The sequence below is a fragment of the Mastigoproctus giganteus genome, chromosome 1, assembly GCF_048544385.1.
Source record: "Mastigoproctus giganteus isolate SK-2022 chromosome 1, ASM4854438v1, whole genome shotgun sequence".
Classification (NCBI taxonomy): Eukaryota; Metazoa; Arthropoda; class Arachnida; order Uropygi; family Thelyphonidae; genus Mastigoproctus; species Mastigoproctus giganteus.
In genome coordinates, this window is record NC_143575.1 from 199499155 (window position 1) to 199517297 (window position 18143).

At 36.3% G+C, this 18143-nt stretch overlaps 1 protein-coding gene across 1 annotated transcript in view; it reads right to left on the bottom strand.

Moving 5' to 3' along the window:
• Nucleotides 1–18143, bottom strand: part of LOC150091443 (transmembrane protein 135-like) — a 190440-nt gene that overhangs the window by 125447 nt on the left and 46850 nt on the right. Inside the window, exon 3 of the mRNA XM_090383962.1 lies at nt 9845–9937. Within this exon, the coding sequence (XP_090240088.1) occupies nt 9845–9937 (93 nt within the window). The remainder of the gene's footprint in view (nt 1–9844; nt 9938–18143) is intronic.

The window sequence follows — 18143 nt, forward strand, 5'->3', positions numbered from 1 at the left end:
TGAAAGGTAAACGTCGCGAGCCGATTCAAGAAATACTGCCCAATAGACGGACTGTGTGCGGTTGCACCAAGAAAATTATATTGAAAAATATTAACAAATAAAATTCATTTTTTTTTTCAGGATTCACGGAAGAACTTTGTGATCAAATCTCATATAATACAATGAATGTGAACAGTTTAAAAGTTAACAGTACAGGTAGCCCTCGTTTTGCGCTGGTCCGATTTGCAATAGCGCCGATCGCTAACCACAACTCCATTTTTATTTATTTATTTTTGGAATTTTTTTTATAAATTGAAAGTGTCAAATCGTCAGACAAAATGTATCGGCATCATACTATGCTATGTATCGTGCCTGTTCACGTGATTTAGGACAACTTAGCCAATCAGCAATTAGCGCATTCGTATCAGAGACAAGAAAGATTCCCGCCCTCAAAGTAACCACTCGTGGATGCGGTAGTAAAGGTCCATGCAGTGAAGCATTCAGTTGGTTGTTGTTTACGCTATTTACAAGCGTTGGAAATTTATTACGCTAACATTTTTTTAATTAATTGTGCTATTAATAAATTAAATAATAATAGTGATAGCCGTGTGCATTTTTTCCCAATCGTGTTAAAAGTTTTTAATTTATTTTTTTAATTTAATAGAATAAAGACAAGCCATGTCTGGTAAAAGCAGTTAATTGAATCCTAGTGCAATATTCGAAGGATTGAATCTGATGAAAGCCGCCCTAATGTGTGTATAGGGCTATGAATATGCCTCTCATTGGATTATTATTATTATTTTTTTATTATTAGCTCTATGGTGCAAGGAAGCCTGAGCTTATGCTGCACCAGCAAAAAAAAAAAAAAATTCCCCGAGTTGTGTGTGTGTGTGTGTGAGTGTGTGTGTGTGTGAGAGAGAGAGAGTAGAAGGGAATCACCAGACATGAGCCCCTGGGATTAATTACAACTAGGATGAATGCTAATAAAATAAAACAATCGATGCAAAGTGGTAGGTAAAATTTTTGGTGCCCGGAACCTGACCCTGTGATTTCCGATTGACTCCATTATATAAAGGGTTCCATTTGCGCCTGTCCCCTCAGGAACCTAACCCCGACATAAATCGAGGGCTATCTGTATAGGGAAAATACAAAAAAAAAAAAAAAAAAAAAGCTACGATACGTCTACTCCTCTTCCCCGAGATACGCGGGAAAGAAGGCCGGTGGAGAAGCAAAATGTTGTGGGCCGTTATGTTGATGAGAATTTTTTTTATTAATTAACCCTGACGCTCAAAGGCTAATAAGGTAAAATTCTCAGGCGTAGAAGATAAGGTGTCCCCCCCCCCCAGAACCAGAGTTTTTTCGTCCAGCAAAGTAGGCAAATCGACCACAGAAAACAAGCAATTTACAGACACAATACACATGGGTAGATGAAGTAACCTTCCCGGTAACCCTAATAAATAGTTTTAATATAGTATGATATCTGTATTCTACCACCGATTTTTGGTGTGAAATAACTATTCTTTGAAGTTTCATTATTATTATTATTAATATTAGCCATATGGTGCAAGGAAGACTGAGGCTTATGCTGCACCAGCCTAAAAAAAAAAAAAAAAAAAAAAAAAAAAAAATTTTTTTTGAATTACCCAGAGAGAGAGAAGAGAATCACCAAGAAAAGAAGAATGATGATATCCAGCTCAGGACCCTGGGTGTGCCAAGTCCATGCTCACCAGATGTAAGCCCTGGGGTTGTATATTTAATATAAACTCAGCATAGGTTGTCTATAAATTCAATTAAATCAATTATCAAAAAAGAAATAAAAACGCAAAAACTAAAAGTCAGATGTATATGTACAGTATAATGATACTGTATATACATCAAATTTCGTTAAATACTACGGTACTTTGAGTTCCGTAGCAGCGACTTCAATTACATGGGTCAATGAACTTTCTACTGAAAACTCACTGCTGATACTTGAAGAAACATTGTTGACGACGTTGCGCAAAGAAACTAGCTAGCAGTTGGGAAGGCGCGCGGGGGGGAGGAAGTGACATTCCAAAACCCAGTAGGTTAAGGGTTTTTATCATTAATTAAAAAAAAATGCGAAAGTAACCACATTTGAAATGAGGATTTTCACTGCAATATACTTTTTAAATTACAATTTATTTTAATTACGAATTTTTATGACTTAAAATAAAAACAAAAATTCGATCTACTTAAAATCATCGTAAAATCGTCAATTTACGATTTTAAACAATTCTCAATTCGAAGTTAACGTGGGCTGCCAACGCGTAGTGGCGTAACTAGAGCAACATGGCTGTTGTTCTAGTTACGACAAAACATTTGGAAAAAAAAAAATCTTTAAAAAAATAAACTGAAATGGTGAGTATGGGCTTGGCACACCCAGGGTCCTGAGCTGGATATCAATCTCCCCTCTCTCTCTCTCTCTCTCTCTCTCTCTCTCTCTCTCTCTCTCTCTCTCTCTCTCTCTCTCTCTCAAGGGTAACTCGGGAATATTTTTGGCTGGTGCTGCATAAGCCTCGGGCGTCCTTGTACCATATAGCTAATAATATTAATATATAGTCTTCATAAATATAAAATATCGGTTGCCTTAGCCCTAGGTACTGAATGTGACATGGGTGGGTAAATAGCAGTTTCTCCCATATCCGTTGTCTCCCAATACCCGGATGGCTCCTAATAGGATGGATGCATGGCATTGTGCTTTTAACAACAACAACAAAAAAAAGGTTCTGTTTTATTTATTTTTTTTCTTAGTACAAATTTTTATAAACTAATTATAGTAAGAGTTAAAAGAAATATTGTTGAACACCACTCACTTCTGAATTACAATTTTCTGAAAGACTACAGTTAAATTTAAAAAAATAATAAAATTAAAACAAATAACTACTTTCTTGATAAGAATTTTTTTTTTATAGCCCCGAGATGGGTTAACTGGGCCCCCCCCAGTTATAATATATAGTAATTATAGGGAGACAGAATTCTTTATTCTTATTTCCAAAAAAATGGAATGCAGTCCAAAATTGACTACCTAGGTTTTATATTTTCAATGGCTTGACTAGGAAAAAATACATAAAAATTTTATTCTGAAAGAGGTTATAATTTCTAGAAAGTGAGGCATGCATAGTTTTCAAAAATAATCACTTAAGTTAAAAAAAAATATTCTACAAAAACACTCAGGAGGAATGTGTCAATATGGGCAAACAAGGTACTTTTCCCTGATACAAAACTGAAATAAATTTTAAATTGTCGGGTACACAGTATGAACTATGCCTAAATCATTAAATCAGCTAGGCATACAGGACTATGCAAATACATCGAGGGGTGGAGGGGGCAGGTGAATGATGGGTTTTCAGGCTCTTCTTCGAGGAGCTGGGAAGCATTGCATCCAGCACTCTCCATTTGCATTGCCTTGACTTTTATTTGCTGCCACATTGTTTCATACAAATGGAGTTTTCTAAATATTTATGAAGACTACTTAGAATCATTACTAAAAAAATTAAAAAAAAAACAACACTACTATCACTATATTTTATTTTGAGAGTGTATATAGTGTTGTCAACAACAAAAAAATAAAATATACAGTGTATATATATATATATATATATATAATAATTACAAATAATAAGATTAAAATTAAGTAGAGAAATTGGATTTGAATTTGAATAGCGATAATATGAATAAGCGAAAATATGAATTATGGATCAGGGACATTGCAAGAGCAAAAGTACCCTACAGCCATAATGTATATATAAAATTATTTTTATTGTTATTTGTAGAATGTAGTAGGTATATATCTATAATTTAACTAGTGCTAATAATGAAAATATCGTGTATCCTGGGAGCGATATATGTTGATTAAAGGGGGGGGGAAGAAAAGTGTAACGTTATAAACAAGAAGAAACAAAGTGCGAATTTTGCAAAAAAAAAAAAAAAGAAAAATGCAAATTTTGAAAAGAACGACCAAGGTAGAAATAGCATTGCAGTATCTTTCATGATTTATGTGTCTAATTTATGTGTCTACTACTGAAAGATACTGCAATGCTATTTCTACCTTGGTCGTTCTTTTCAAAATTTGCATTTTGTTTCTTCTTGTTTATAACGTTACACTTTTCTTTTCCTTCCCCCCCCTTTAATCAACATATATCGCTCCTAGGATACACGATATTTTCATTATTAGCACTAGTTAAATTATAGATATATACCTACTACATTCTACAAATAACAATAAAAATAATTTTATATATATATATAAAGAACTTTCACAGGTAGCTGCATTGTAAGGTACTAAAAATGGGACAAACAGAAGTGGACATTGAGAATTTGCTTTTATATGAATACTTAATTTCATTTACAATACTGTAATTGTTTACATCTACAATTAGCAAAATTGACTATAATTAATAATCAGGATAAAAAAAATTAAAAAACTTATGTGCCCATGTTATACTGTAAATATACACTGAGTGATCACTGAATTACAACCATTTACTTTAGTGGTTTGACTTTTTTTTTAATAAATGGCACCCCTACTCAATTTTATACATGTTAGATCCGATTCTCTATTCTGTGTGTGTGTGTGTGTGTGTGTGTGTGTGTGTGTGTGTATTAACCCCAGGGGCTCGTATCTGGTGAACTTGGCACACCGAGGGTCCCGAGCTGGATACACTCTCACTCTCTCTATAATAATATTTTTTTTGATATTAGATATACATACATATATAAATCGCTATCTATAAAATTTTTAATATATATATAAAAATATTAAAAATTTATATTATAGTTATTACAATAATATGACTGTAAACAAAATTAAAATTCATAATACAAATTATATATATATATATATATATATATATATATATATATATATATATATATATATATATTTTATTCTTTATATAGAGGTACAAAGTAAACATCAATTATAGATCACCACAAAATTAAAGATACTGTACACCTTTTTATAATGAAATAAACATGTAAATTTTTAAAAAAATTAAGTTTAAGTAACTAAAACCCAAAAATTACGTGCACCCTTCGAATGTTGTTGCAGCACCCAGTTGAAAATCACTGATCTACTTAATACTGTTTTGGGCTGTCATTAACATGGATAACAGCTGCTATTTGCCTAAGCACTGACTCCACTAGATGTCTGACGATATCTGTACGGATTTACAGCCATGCTGCCTGCAAGGCTTTCCACAGTGTCAGAATAGATAACAGTTGCATGTCCATTCGACTCTCTTCTCATTCGAAAACATCACACAGGTGTTCGATTAGATTGAAGTCAGGTGAATTTGGAGGCAAATCAAGATGAGTGATACTTTGCTGTGTTCCTCGAACTCTGTGCTTTTTTTTGGGACGGTATGCAACGGTACGGCATACCAGCACCTTTAATAACAGTGACGTGTGGCATTTGGATGCAGTGCACTTCGAAATTTGTAATATTTCGTAAATTTTTTTCACTTAAGCTTAAACTTATTTAACTAAATTTGCATTTTTTTATTGTCTATTGTTAAGATATATTTCTATATAAAACAGTATAACCATTTTTATAATTCTAAATTACTCAGTCAGACCTCTGTTTAACAGTCTTTTTATAGTGAATTATTTTGAATTCCCTTTGGAAGTAACATTTAAAATACTTTCCTTTGAGCGAAGAAAATTTTCATATAGCGAATGGATTAACTCAGGAGAGAATTAACTCAGTACACACTGTTTGCATTTCTGGCCTTCAGGCAATTAGTCCTGCTGCGTGAATTAAGAGAACGAATGCATTCTACAACTTAGTGGTAGCTGGTAAAACCTATCTGACCACCTGTCCCACATATGGAGGAGTCACGCTAGTCAAGAGTAAGCAGATCAAGGTGAATTCCCAATGGGCTCTGGTCCACCTTCTACTGCAATGGTGTCGAAACTCCCGTACAGGTGCCATATTAAAAAATTAATTCAAAGTTAGATTTCTTTGTGTTACATTTTCCATATCTTGTTGCTCGTAAAAGTAAAATTGAAAATATTCGAAAATTTTATTAAGTACTACACAATTACAGTTACCGAAAATTTTTTTGATATTTAACAAAATTTAAAATTTTCGAATATTTTAAATTTTACTTTACTTTACTTTATTTTACCTGAATATCCGAATGGCACCGACATTTTGGACAGTTTCAAAACAAAGAAAAGAAAAAAATGCAAATTTAAGAACTAGTAACAATACAGATGACGAGAGACGGACAACGAGGATATTAATCCTTCTAAACATGAATTGTTGGCATTTGGTAAAAGCCAAGTTAGAAAATTGTCAATTAGGTTACAGTTAAATGAAAGAGATGCAATTCGTGGATTTCGGGAATATGTACCTAATTGATAAGATAGCGTCGAAAGAATTGAAGCATTTGATGAACGCTCTGAGTATGATAACAATTTCATCGAGTAAATGTGAACGAGGAGTTTCACAAATGAATCTGATCGCCAGCCCAACCAGTGCTTCGTTGATGACAAAATCAGTTTCTTCACTACTGTTTCTTAAAATTGTAGGCCCACCGCTGACCCGCTTCGAACAAGCAAAATATGTCAATTCATGGCTGCTTCGGAAACGTCATTCAGCAACCGACACACAAAGAAGAAGAAAAGAAGTCAGCATAGGACAGGGGTCGGCAACCTGTGGCTCTTTAACTTTACAGCTCACATGAAGCACAATTTGAAATGGAGTTAAGAAGACTTAAAAATCAAGGACATGTGGAGTGCAAGACTAAAATGCCTTAAAACTGAAATTGAGGATTTGGAGAGACAAAAGGCTGCCCTTGCAATGCTACACAAACCAACAGCGATAGATGAGTTTAAAATGCAGACCAAATTGTGTTCAATGCGTGGAGTAACTTACCAGACACATAAATCTGAAAATATTTGCATTTGGACTTCTGAGTTTTTGGTTCAACATATTTCTGCAAGCAAATATTTTTGAACATTAACTATATTAAAAATAAATCAAGAAACAGTCGTCGGAACAATGCGAGCATGTTTAATTACGACATACTCACATGATGTTGAGACTCGCTCAAGTTCATCAGCAAAAGTCACATTAATTTGTACCTAATTGGATGTTTAAGTTTTTTCAGTACAGTATTAATAAATAATATTTCAAAAAATATATTTTTTAATAAACACCTTTCCACTCTATTCCATTTCTTAAAAAAAAAAAAAAAAAAAAAAAAAAACTCTTGTCCCCCCCCCCAGCTTCAGCTGAGGTGCAGCTCTTCGGATTCCCTCTCTTTTTTAAATTAGATAAAAAAATGGCTCTTCACTCACAAAAGGTTGCAGACACCTGGCTAGGGTGTTGGATAAGAACTTAATAAAAATTTGGAATATTCTACAAAAAGCTTTATTATGAAATTTTTACTTATGTTATTATTTTTTTACTTATTTTTTTATATACTTGAATAATAAATTTATGCTTAATAAACTGTGTTAATATATTTAATTTGTTGTTCTTATTCTAAAAAGATTACTACTAAAGTAACAATATCAGGAAAAAAAAAATTGAGTACTTTTCATATCCTTTTAATTTTCAATTTTTCCTGATAGCAAAGAATGAGTACCGGCACCTATGTTTTTTAAAAAAAAATAGCACTGCTCAAACTACTTGTGCACAGTGCAAACCTGATGACACTGCATTGTCTTCGAAGATCTTGTTTCTGAAAAACAGCATTTCAATTCTCAAATAATTCTCTTGACTGCTCAATAATTCTTCTGTAGTTTCCTGAATTGGTTGAACAAAAATGTTTATACATTTGTGTCATTAACTAAAACTGAATCATTAACAAAATTTTATTTAAAGTTGACAATAGTCTGTAGTAGTTCCTAGAAAATTAGCTAGCATTTTAGGTGCTCAAGAATCCCACATGCTCTCACCAGTTAAAATAAAAAAAATGACTGGGAAGTTATACCTCACAATGTAGCAGATACTAAAAGAGTTTTTTTTTGCCAAAAAAAAAAAAAAAAAAATTTACATAACTAGAATATCAATAACAAAATTGTCAAGATAAAAACCTCTGAAATATGTGACTTCTCCACCCAAGAAAAATAAGTTCAGTTTGTTCTAGAAAATCATGAATTTTAAAACTCATCCAATTCCTGCCATTTCTTTTCCCCATTCATACTTGAAAATCACACCTTAACTTTTGGAAAAGTCAATTTCATCAACTTCAGCATCAGTCAAGTTCTGTTTGTACACATCATTCAATAGATCACTTTCCTTCACATTTGGATCAACATAAAAAATTGATTATGTTGATTGCCTGTGTAATGTTTTTTGATCCAAGAAATTTTTCAATGTCGGTACTCTGGCACATACACACAGACACGCACACCATTATCTTATCCCTAGTAGGTGGTAGATGACTTTCACCAACCGGTGAAATCCCTAGTAGGTGGTAGATGACTTTCACCAACCGGTGAAATACCACCACTTTGCTTATTGGAGGCTTGAAGTGGTGAAACCCATGTTTAGTCTCTAGAGCAAAGTTTCCGGCATCCCCCTCCCTCCATACTTCTCCTTCAACCCATGCACGGTACTAAGTACTATAGGTTTTGATACCTTTTGTGTCTGGGGTTTTCATAAAAAAAAAAAAAAAAAAAAAAACAGTTAAAATAATACATGGCATTGCAAAGTAAATAATTTTAAACTAGTTTCATTTTTTATTTCAAAAATGGTGAACGTTGTATAATGATGAATTTTCTGGAGACTTTTGATGCACCCGATTGGTGGTTAATAGAAGTTTTGTCTATTAATAATATTATTCAAAATATAATTTAATAATAACTAATAAACAATATCAATACGGGCTTTGGATTTATGAAGTTGTTTATGTCAACAAGTCACTACAAAATTTTGTTGAGCTCCTACAAGTGATCAAACTGGAAAATATTAACTGGCAATGCTAATATTTGGCAATTAAAATAATATTAAATATTTATCCAACAGATGGTAACAATGCACACCAGTTTTCATTGGTTTTAACATTCAGACACTACAATTAATTATGAATTGTGCTCAAACAAGAAACCTACAATGACACCATAACATTAATCAACATGACACTGCATTTTGTATCTCACAATTTTTTTTGCAAGCATTAGGCTGCATGACAACGTTTTATATCATAGTTCACTTTACTGTTTGAGCTGACTGACTTTATGTAGCAGCATAATCAGCATATTCTTTAATGTAAAATGAATCCAGATGACCTGGCAGAATCAAATCTGATTTGGTTTTACCTGGATAGGTCATGGTATACCTGTCACAATTTTGTAATATAATTATATTTGAATTAAAAATATATATATTTACCATTAGCAAACTATTTTTTATTAGTATTATAACAATTAACATGTTAACATTTTGGAAAATGTTTTACATATAGTCAGTACAGGATGGTAGGCCTTTCAGAAGAAGGGAGCAAGGCAGCTCTTAAAACATCAGGCATTAATACCCCCCCCCCCCACATACACCATATCAATTCATATAAAATAGCCTTAATGCCCAATGAAATTTCCATATGATTCTCTAGACACATCCTTGGTTTTTAAAACCAAAAATGTTCTTGGAAAGTTTAAAAACTGGAATACTTTGTACATAATTTTAAAATAAACTTAACTTGAAATCTTGAATTGAAAATAAAAACTTGAATTAGACCAGAATGCCAGATTGGCATTCTAGCCTAATTCAATTCCTCCTCACCATTAATAACAACAACAAAAAAAAAGTATTCCAGCTTCCACTTTATGTAAATAAAGCTTACTGTCTAAAGAAAAATCTTATAAGAAAATGCAACAGAAAGTTACTGACCGGCTCCTCCTTTCAATCAGAATAGCAAAGAAACTAGCCAGGAAGGCAGGCATATATGAACAGTGGAGATAATAAAATTTTCCCATTATTTTCCTAAAAAAATAAATGCAAAAAGGAATAAATATATAGGCTACATAGCATGTTCTATTAATGGTCCTAACCAGAGATGCTAACACTGTAAAACAACACAAAATATTGTCTCTACAATGAAGGGATAGAGTTTGGTTGAGTAATATTAGTTCTTTTAATTAGCACTTCTTTTCTTTCTTTAATTGTACAGTACTTGCTTGATTTATTTACTGGTATTATGCATTTTACTTTATGCAATTATTCCCTGCATAAAGTAAAGTGATAAACGTTTTAGGCTGTAGAGCAGACTTAAATGATGTCTCACAAGAAAAGAAAACTTTACATGGTAAAGTTTCCATTACATTTTTCAGTAGCAGAAAACAAAACCATTAAAAAAAAAAAAAAAAAAAAATCCAATCCATTAAATTTATCGGCAGCAGAATACCCAGTTTTATTCTAATAAAAAATTTACAGAAACTGCCATTATACAGCATAACAAAAATGTTTATAGCTTCACCTTGCTAATTTATAGCTAAGCAGTTGAATAATATTGTTGACACTTGCCTTCAGCAAGTTCATAAAGTCCAATTGAAATCTTATGTAAAATGTTATTCTTTAAAGACTAACATGGTTATTTCTGTAACATGACATTTAAAAACTCCAATAACCACAAATCTGCAGGAATCAAGTATGGTGAATGTAGAGGTCAAGCATTAGGAAAATTCCTATCAATTACTTTAATCAGGTGAAAATGTGTCATGCAACAGAATTAAAAACTAGTCAGGTGATATTTGAAAGCACTCCATTTTCAAGAAAATTGTCCTAAAGGCATGTCCTGTATGATCTTAGCTTTCTTAATGTATATCTTAAATGTGTGTAATCTTCTCTTCTGTGTTTTAAAGTGTTGTTCTTTAAATGTTGTGGCTTCTATTCTATTAGAATTGAAGCCTTTTGAAAAAGAATGGTCTGAATATAAATGAAGTGATAAAACTATGACAGTTTAGAGAATGAAAAGGATTTCCAGAAACTGACTTGGGCTATTTGAGAGCAATTTAGCTCTCAAATCACCTGCTGTGAGCATTCACTTTTCAATGAAAAAAGATACATTGTCAGTCCAGAAAACATTCTGGACTGACAAAAGTTTGTTTGTTTCCATTTTATTCAGCATTAGCTTTAGCCCAGTGGGCAAAAGCTGAGTTCAAACCTTATTAACTGATAAGGTTTGATACACTCTTGTGATTTTATACAGATATCAGTATATGTAAAGATTAAGTTCACTCCTTTTTTTCACTCAGTACAACACAATAATATTCATAAATCTTGGCTTTTTTAGTGCGGAGCATTGGAACTATTTCTACTAAAAATCAACTTGCTAGCAAGTAAAAAATTTGATTTGATCCCAATATTAAAAAAAAAAAAACACAACTTCATTAAATTTTGTATTGGACTGTGTAAGAATATTTCTGTGATGCTTTGCTTCAGTTTTTATTTTTAAAAATAGCTACTCCCTATCTACTTTCTTACAGCCATAACCAGAAAATTTATTTCAGTGCGATTTATTATTTTTAGGGATGCACAATCATCTTTCTTTTTTAAGTTTCATTCTATATGAGTAAGTCACTTTCAAGAATGCATACTACACAGCTACTATGTATAAAAGACTGCATTTATTTAATGCTAGAAAACCTATTATACAGGGGAGGGAGGTGTCATTTCTAAAATTCTGCCAGGGTTTAAAAGTTGAGTTTGTAACTCTACCCTAAAATGGTGACCTTCAACACCATGCAGTCAAATTAACTTGCTAGCAAGTAAGAAATTTCATTTGATTCCAATATTTTTGGAACCCAGTGATGTAAAGCTACTTTTTAACAATCAATGATATTTTAAATTAATCTATAGAGTGCAACATTCTGAACTAGTGTTTTTTTTTTTGGAAAACTTTTAATAGTATAACCCCAGGGGCTCACATCTGGTGAGTATGGGCTTGGCTCGTGCACACACACACACACACACACACACACACACACACACACTAATTAGGGAATTTTTTTTTTTTTTTGGCTGGTGCAGCATAAGCCTCAGGCTTCCTTGCACCATATAGATAATAATAATAATGCAATTTTAGTTCTTAAAAACTAAGTCAGGTAAATGTGGCCTTGTTAGCTACACAAACTTTCTAATCTAGTTTTAATTTTTTTCATGATATGATATAACAAGTTTTCATCAATTGCTCTGATTTCTTGTGGACTCCTTTAATTCAGTAATTTTGAAGGTGGTCAAGAAAAACTCCTTCCTTCCTTCATTCCAAATGGTATTAAAGAAATCCCAAAGAACTGTATGAAAAATGGTTGTACAATCCAAAGGGTATAGAGTGGTGCAAAGTTGCAATACTCAGAATCATAGCAGCATATTTTTTCAAGGAGGCTTTGGTTTGGTTTGGTTTTTTATGGCACATTGGCAGCTAAGGCCATAAAGCGGCAAGTCAAGTTTAAAACATTACTAAACATTTTGGTAACCAAGGCTACCACGTCAAGCAATTAAAAGCATAAAAAAGGTATAGAAGCTTAGATCTTTGTATAAAAATTAAAAGATTCTAAAAAGTTAAAGACGTCGGACATATTGTCTCTGTCACCTATAATCTGACTGAGTGTAAATGGCTCAGTCAAATTATTAAAAGCGGTAAAATACAAGTGTCGTGCTTCTCTAAAAACAGGAGATTCTATTAAAATATGACTAACGGTTAAAATAACATTACACATCTCGCACATAGGTGGGTCATCCGCCCTCAGCAAGAAGGAATGGGTTAGATGACTATGACCTATGCGGAGCCGAGCAAGAACAACTTCCTCTCTTCGGACCCAGTGTAGACTGGACTGCCATTGCATAATTACAGGCTTAATGTGATGTAGCTTATTTGTGGCCTGTCTGTGCCAAGAATCTTGCCATTGGGAAAGTAATTTAGAACGTATTATTTGCCTGTAGTCTGTATAGGGGACTGACAGGCAATGATTATCCAGGGAAATGGCTGATTTGGCAGCGGCATCAGCCAATTCATTTCCCCGGATCCCAATGTGGCTTGGGATCCAGCAAAAGCAAATATCGAATTCTAGTTTCATGAGAGAAAAAAGAATCTGCCGGATCCTGGACAGGATCGGATGAGGGTTAAAACTCACTGATACCAGAGCCTGTAACACGCTCGACGAATCGCAATAAATCATATACCTTGGTAGTCGCGATTTTTAATGTGATCTAGGGTTTGTATTGCATGCAACTCTGCAGTATAAATGCTAGTTTCTTGTGGGATCTTATAGGATAATGTTTTGTGAGGGAACACAACTGCAGATCCCACATAAGATTCTAACTTTGAGCCATCTGTGTAGACCGGCAGAAAGTCAGAATACTGCTGTCTATGTGATGCAAAGAGTTGCTGGTAGACAGATGGCAGTGTAGTAGCCCAGATATTTTCCAACTTGCGACTTCTCCCAGATCTTAAGGGAGAAGTCGCAAGTTGGAAAATAAGCATGCCAGGGTGGAAAGAATCGCCTTGGTGACTGGGCAACGTTGTCTACCGTCAAGTTTAGCTCATTCAGCAGCCCTTGAATGCGAATACCAAAAGGTTTGTTGGCAGTCCGACAGGTGTTGTAGAGGTTTTCCCAGAGCGGCTCAAAAACGGATGGCCACGTGGGATGATCGGGCAGGGATTTTAATTTGAAGGCATACTGTAAGGACAACTGCTTACGTCGAAGAGACAGAGATGGTTCATTTGCTTCAACGTAAAGGCTTTGGACAGGAGATGTGCGAAATGCTCCAGTGGCTGTCTGGATGGCTTGATGGTGGATTGGATCTAACCACCGAAGTGCACTATCTCTAGCAGAACCATAAACCTGAGACCCATAGTCTAGTTTGGAACGGACAAGTGCTTGGTAAAGACGAAGAAGGGTAAAACGATCTGCACCCCATGAAGTTGACGAAAGGGCACGAAGGATGTTAAGCCCTGTCACACATCTTGTCCTCAGCTGGCGAATATGTTGTAAAAATGTCAGCTTTTTGTCGAAAATAAGTCCAAGGAATTTGAATTCTGCTACAACTGGGATGTTATTTTGCCCAAGCCTTAATTCTGGGTCAGGATGAAGATTACGTTTGCGACAAAAGTGTACACAAACAGTCTTCTGTGATGAAAATCTGAACCCATTAGCCAAAGACCAAGCTGTAAGATGGTCAATGGTTTTCTGCAGTTGCCTTTCAATGACCCTCATATTGCATGAATGACAAAATATAGCAAAGTCGTCAACATAGAGGGCATTGTTTACGGTGGGTGGAAGTTGTTCTGTGATAGTTTATTTTGATTGCGAAAAGTGTGACACTTAGAACGGATCCTTGTGGGACTCCCTCTTCCTGAGAGAAAACTCGAGAGAGGGTGGATCCTAAACGGACTTGAAATTGGCGATTTGAAAGAAAGTTTTTAATAAAAAGAGGAAGGTTACCTCTAAGGCCAAAGTTATGGAGGTCTTTTAAAATTCCAAATTGCCAGGCTGTGTCGTACGCTTTTTCAATATCAAAGAAAACTGCTACCAAATGCTCGGATTTAATAAAAGCATCATGAATGGACGTTTCCAATCGGATTAAATGGTCCAGTGTGGATCTATTTCTTCGGAAGCCGCACTGTGTCCTGGAAAGCAGACCGTTTGTTTCTAAATACCATACCAGTCGTGCATTAACCATTCTTTCCAGGACTTTGCATAAACAGCTTGTCAGAGCAATAGGACGATAGTTACTTGGATTGCTAGGATCTTTTCCTGGTTTTGGGAAAGCAAGGACGATAGCCCTTTGCTAGGAATCCGGAAATTGTTTGTGAATAAAAATTCTGTTAAACAGAATTAAAAGGTGATCCTTAGATTGTGGTGAAAGGTGTTTTAACATTTCGTAGTGGATGTCATTGGGCCCCACAGCACTTGCATGCGTGAGAAAGAGTGCTGCATTTAACTCTTCCTGTAAAAAGGGCTTGTTATATGATTCAAGCCCTTTTGAAGAGAAGTTCGGTGGGTTTTTCTCAACTTTCTTTTTCAGGGCCAAAAACTCTGCGGGAAAAGATGTTATCGCAGAGATTTTTGCAAATGTTTCCCCTAGACTATTTGCAACTGCAGTTCGATCTGCAATTGGACATCCATTGTGATCGAGGATCACTGAAGGGCATGGTGAATATTTTCCCTTCATTTTCCGGATCTTATCCCAGACTACTTTTGAGCTAGCCGCCTGAGTTATGGAAGATGTAAAACGAATCCAAGATTTCCTTTGGCTCTGACGTCGTACATAACGTGCACGTTTGAATGATATTAAATTTTCAGTCGTGGGATATCGGCGGAATATCCCCCAGGCTTTGTTTTGTGCTTTTTTTGCTGCCGTGCATTCTGAATTCCACCAAGGTTTCGGGAATAGTGGGAACCGGCTGGATGATTTTGGGATTGCAATTGCAGCTGCTTGGACAATCGTTTCTGTGACATGAATGACTGCTTCATTGATTGGCTCCTGACTGACTGTAAGGATATCAAAGTTTGCCAGATGTTGAAAGGCATTCCAGTCAGCCTGATCAATCTTCCACCACGGTAAACTAAATGGCAGACACAGTCTTTCACTAGTTAGGGTGGTTATCACGGGGAAGTGATCGCTTCCATATGGATTTTCTTCTACCTCCCAAGTAAGTGAAGGAAGGAGAGAAGGGGAGCAGATAGAAAGATCAATGGCAGAGAATGTACGGGTAGGCATGTGGAAGAAGGTGTTTGTTCCCACATTTAAGAGGGAGAGGTCATTGTCAGTGAGCATATGCCCTATGACTCGTCCCCTTCCATTGATGTGAGCACTACTCCACAGAGTATTATGTCCATTGAAATCCCCAAGAATTAAACAAGGGGAAGGCAATTGCATGATAAGATCATCAAGGCCTTTCTGGGGGATGTCAATCCCAGGTGGCAAATAGATAGAGCAGACAGTTAATAAGAACCCCACTGTAAGGCAAATTGCTACAGTCTCAATGCTAGTTGTAAGCTGCAAAGGCTGAAATGGGATCTGGTTGCCGATGAGGATTGTGATTCCTCCGTGAGCAGGACCATCCACAATTCTATCCTTATGAATGATGGTAATGTTATGCCTGGTGGGGTCATCATTTGCCTTTAAGTAAGTCTCCTGTATGCAAAAGCAAGCTGGTTTGTGCTTTTGCAGGAGTGCCTTGATGTCATCAGTATTTTGTCGGAATCCACAACAGTTCCACTGTAGGAATTTAGCCATTATTTTGGCTTGGTGGGTCCATCAGGCGGCTTCCGAGGTGCTGAGGGCTTACCTTTTTCAGTTTTGGCTTTATCCTTCCTGGGGAAGTATGAACGCTGTCCAGTGTCCATTTCCTCCTCAGCAAAGAGCTCCAAAACTGAGTCTTCTTGTACCTCCTTCTGCTCGACATCCATGTTTTCCTGGGTATTAAGGGATGCTTCACCTTTCTTATTCTTTTCTTTTCCAGTTGCTTTTGTTACTTGCAGAGCATTAGGAGGTACCAATATGGGAGTGGCAGCTGATTGGTCCTTCTGTGCAGGTTTTTGGGAGCTTAAGAGATAACGTGCGATGGGAGTAAATGATTCTTTTGGAGGGACGGACATGTCCGTCTGAGTTCCAATGGAACACCTCATTGCTACCTTCTGAGTGTAGGTGGGTTTGTTGATGTTTAGAGGTTTCACCGCTTTCCTTGCCTCCTGGTATGATATGTTTAGCTCTGCCTTCAGCCGTTGAATTTCTTTTTCTTCTTTCCACCTCTGGCATGCTCGTGAATAGGCTGGATGTTCTCCCTCACAGTTAATGCAGGTGGGTTTTGTGGCTGAACATGCTGTTGTTTCGTGGTCCTTTGCACCACATCGAGTGCATGAAAGGACTCCGCGGCAGGCCATTTGAGAATGTCCATATTTCTGGCACTTAAAACACTGTAAAGGGTTTGGAACATATGGATGCACTGGACAGTTGATGTAGCCAGCTTTAATCTCATCAGGAGGTTTGGGCGAGTTAAAAGTCAGGATAACGTTCCTGGTTTTAACAAGTTTCCCATCCCTACACGCACTAATTCTCTTGATGGCAATAACTCCATGTGACTTCAATTCCAAGCAGATTTCCTCCTCGGTAACATCAAGAAGGTCCCACTCTGAAATTACACCTCTCGATGAATTTAGTGTTCTGTGTGGTGTCACTGTTATGGGTACTCCTCCGATTGATGTGACTCAGAGTAGATGTTCAGACTGCCTGTCATTTTTTGTTTCAATCAAGAGGTCCCCAGAACGGAGCCTCTTAACTGACTTGGGTGAACCTGCTAACCCATCCAACCCTTTTTGTATAAAAAAGGGTGACATTTTACCAATCAGTGTTTCATTCGTGGAATGCATAATTAAGAACCTTGGGACAGGCCCCGATGGTAGTTTGGTTCGCTGCCTCTTTGTAGCAATAATGCTATCTGCCTCTCCTTCTCTGTTTTCAGATAGGGACCTGGTTGGGGCCCCTGAAGAAATATGTTTATCAGGATTCATGAAGTTTTGAAGTGGTTCAGTGCCCGGGCTCCCCACCCACCACAGAGCCCAAAGGGATGCCCACTACCCGGCTGCAATAAATGCGCTCGAGAGTGGAACGCCAGGGTTACCCAGACACCATACCCGCACCGCCGCCAGCCTGAATCCTGTCCCTCGGACTGTGAGGGTAGGGGCATGGCATTGACACGGTTGACCCTCGCAGGTGAGCCTACTAGCCAATTGATCCTAGCCAGGCCTTCCAGGACCACCTGTCTTGTCGAAGCAGGGGCCAAAGTGGTGTATTGAAGCTGGGCCCCCTCAACCACCAGGATCCCCCTTTCCGAATTTCCACGGGTCGCAGCACACGGCAAACACGCTGGATTCCATTGATGTTAGCCTGGAACATAGGCTGTGGGCGTTAGATCCCAGTGATGCTAGTCTGGAAGTCCAGCAGCGTCACTGGGAGGTCCCCTCACCACGTACAGGTGCCCACGTCGAGGGGCTTCAAGGAAGCAAATGAAGAAAATTGATAACAGTGAATGCAATTATTTATTGTAGACTTTTTTTTTTTTTTTTTTAACAAAATGAATTGAAAAGACTACGACTACACCATAACATTGTTTATTTCCAATAAGACAGCACAACAGTCCATACTTCAAGTCATACTGAACATGTTTCTCAATCATGTTATTTCG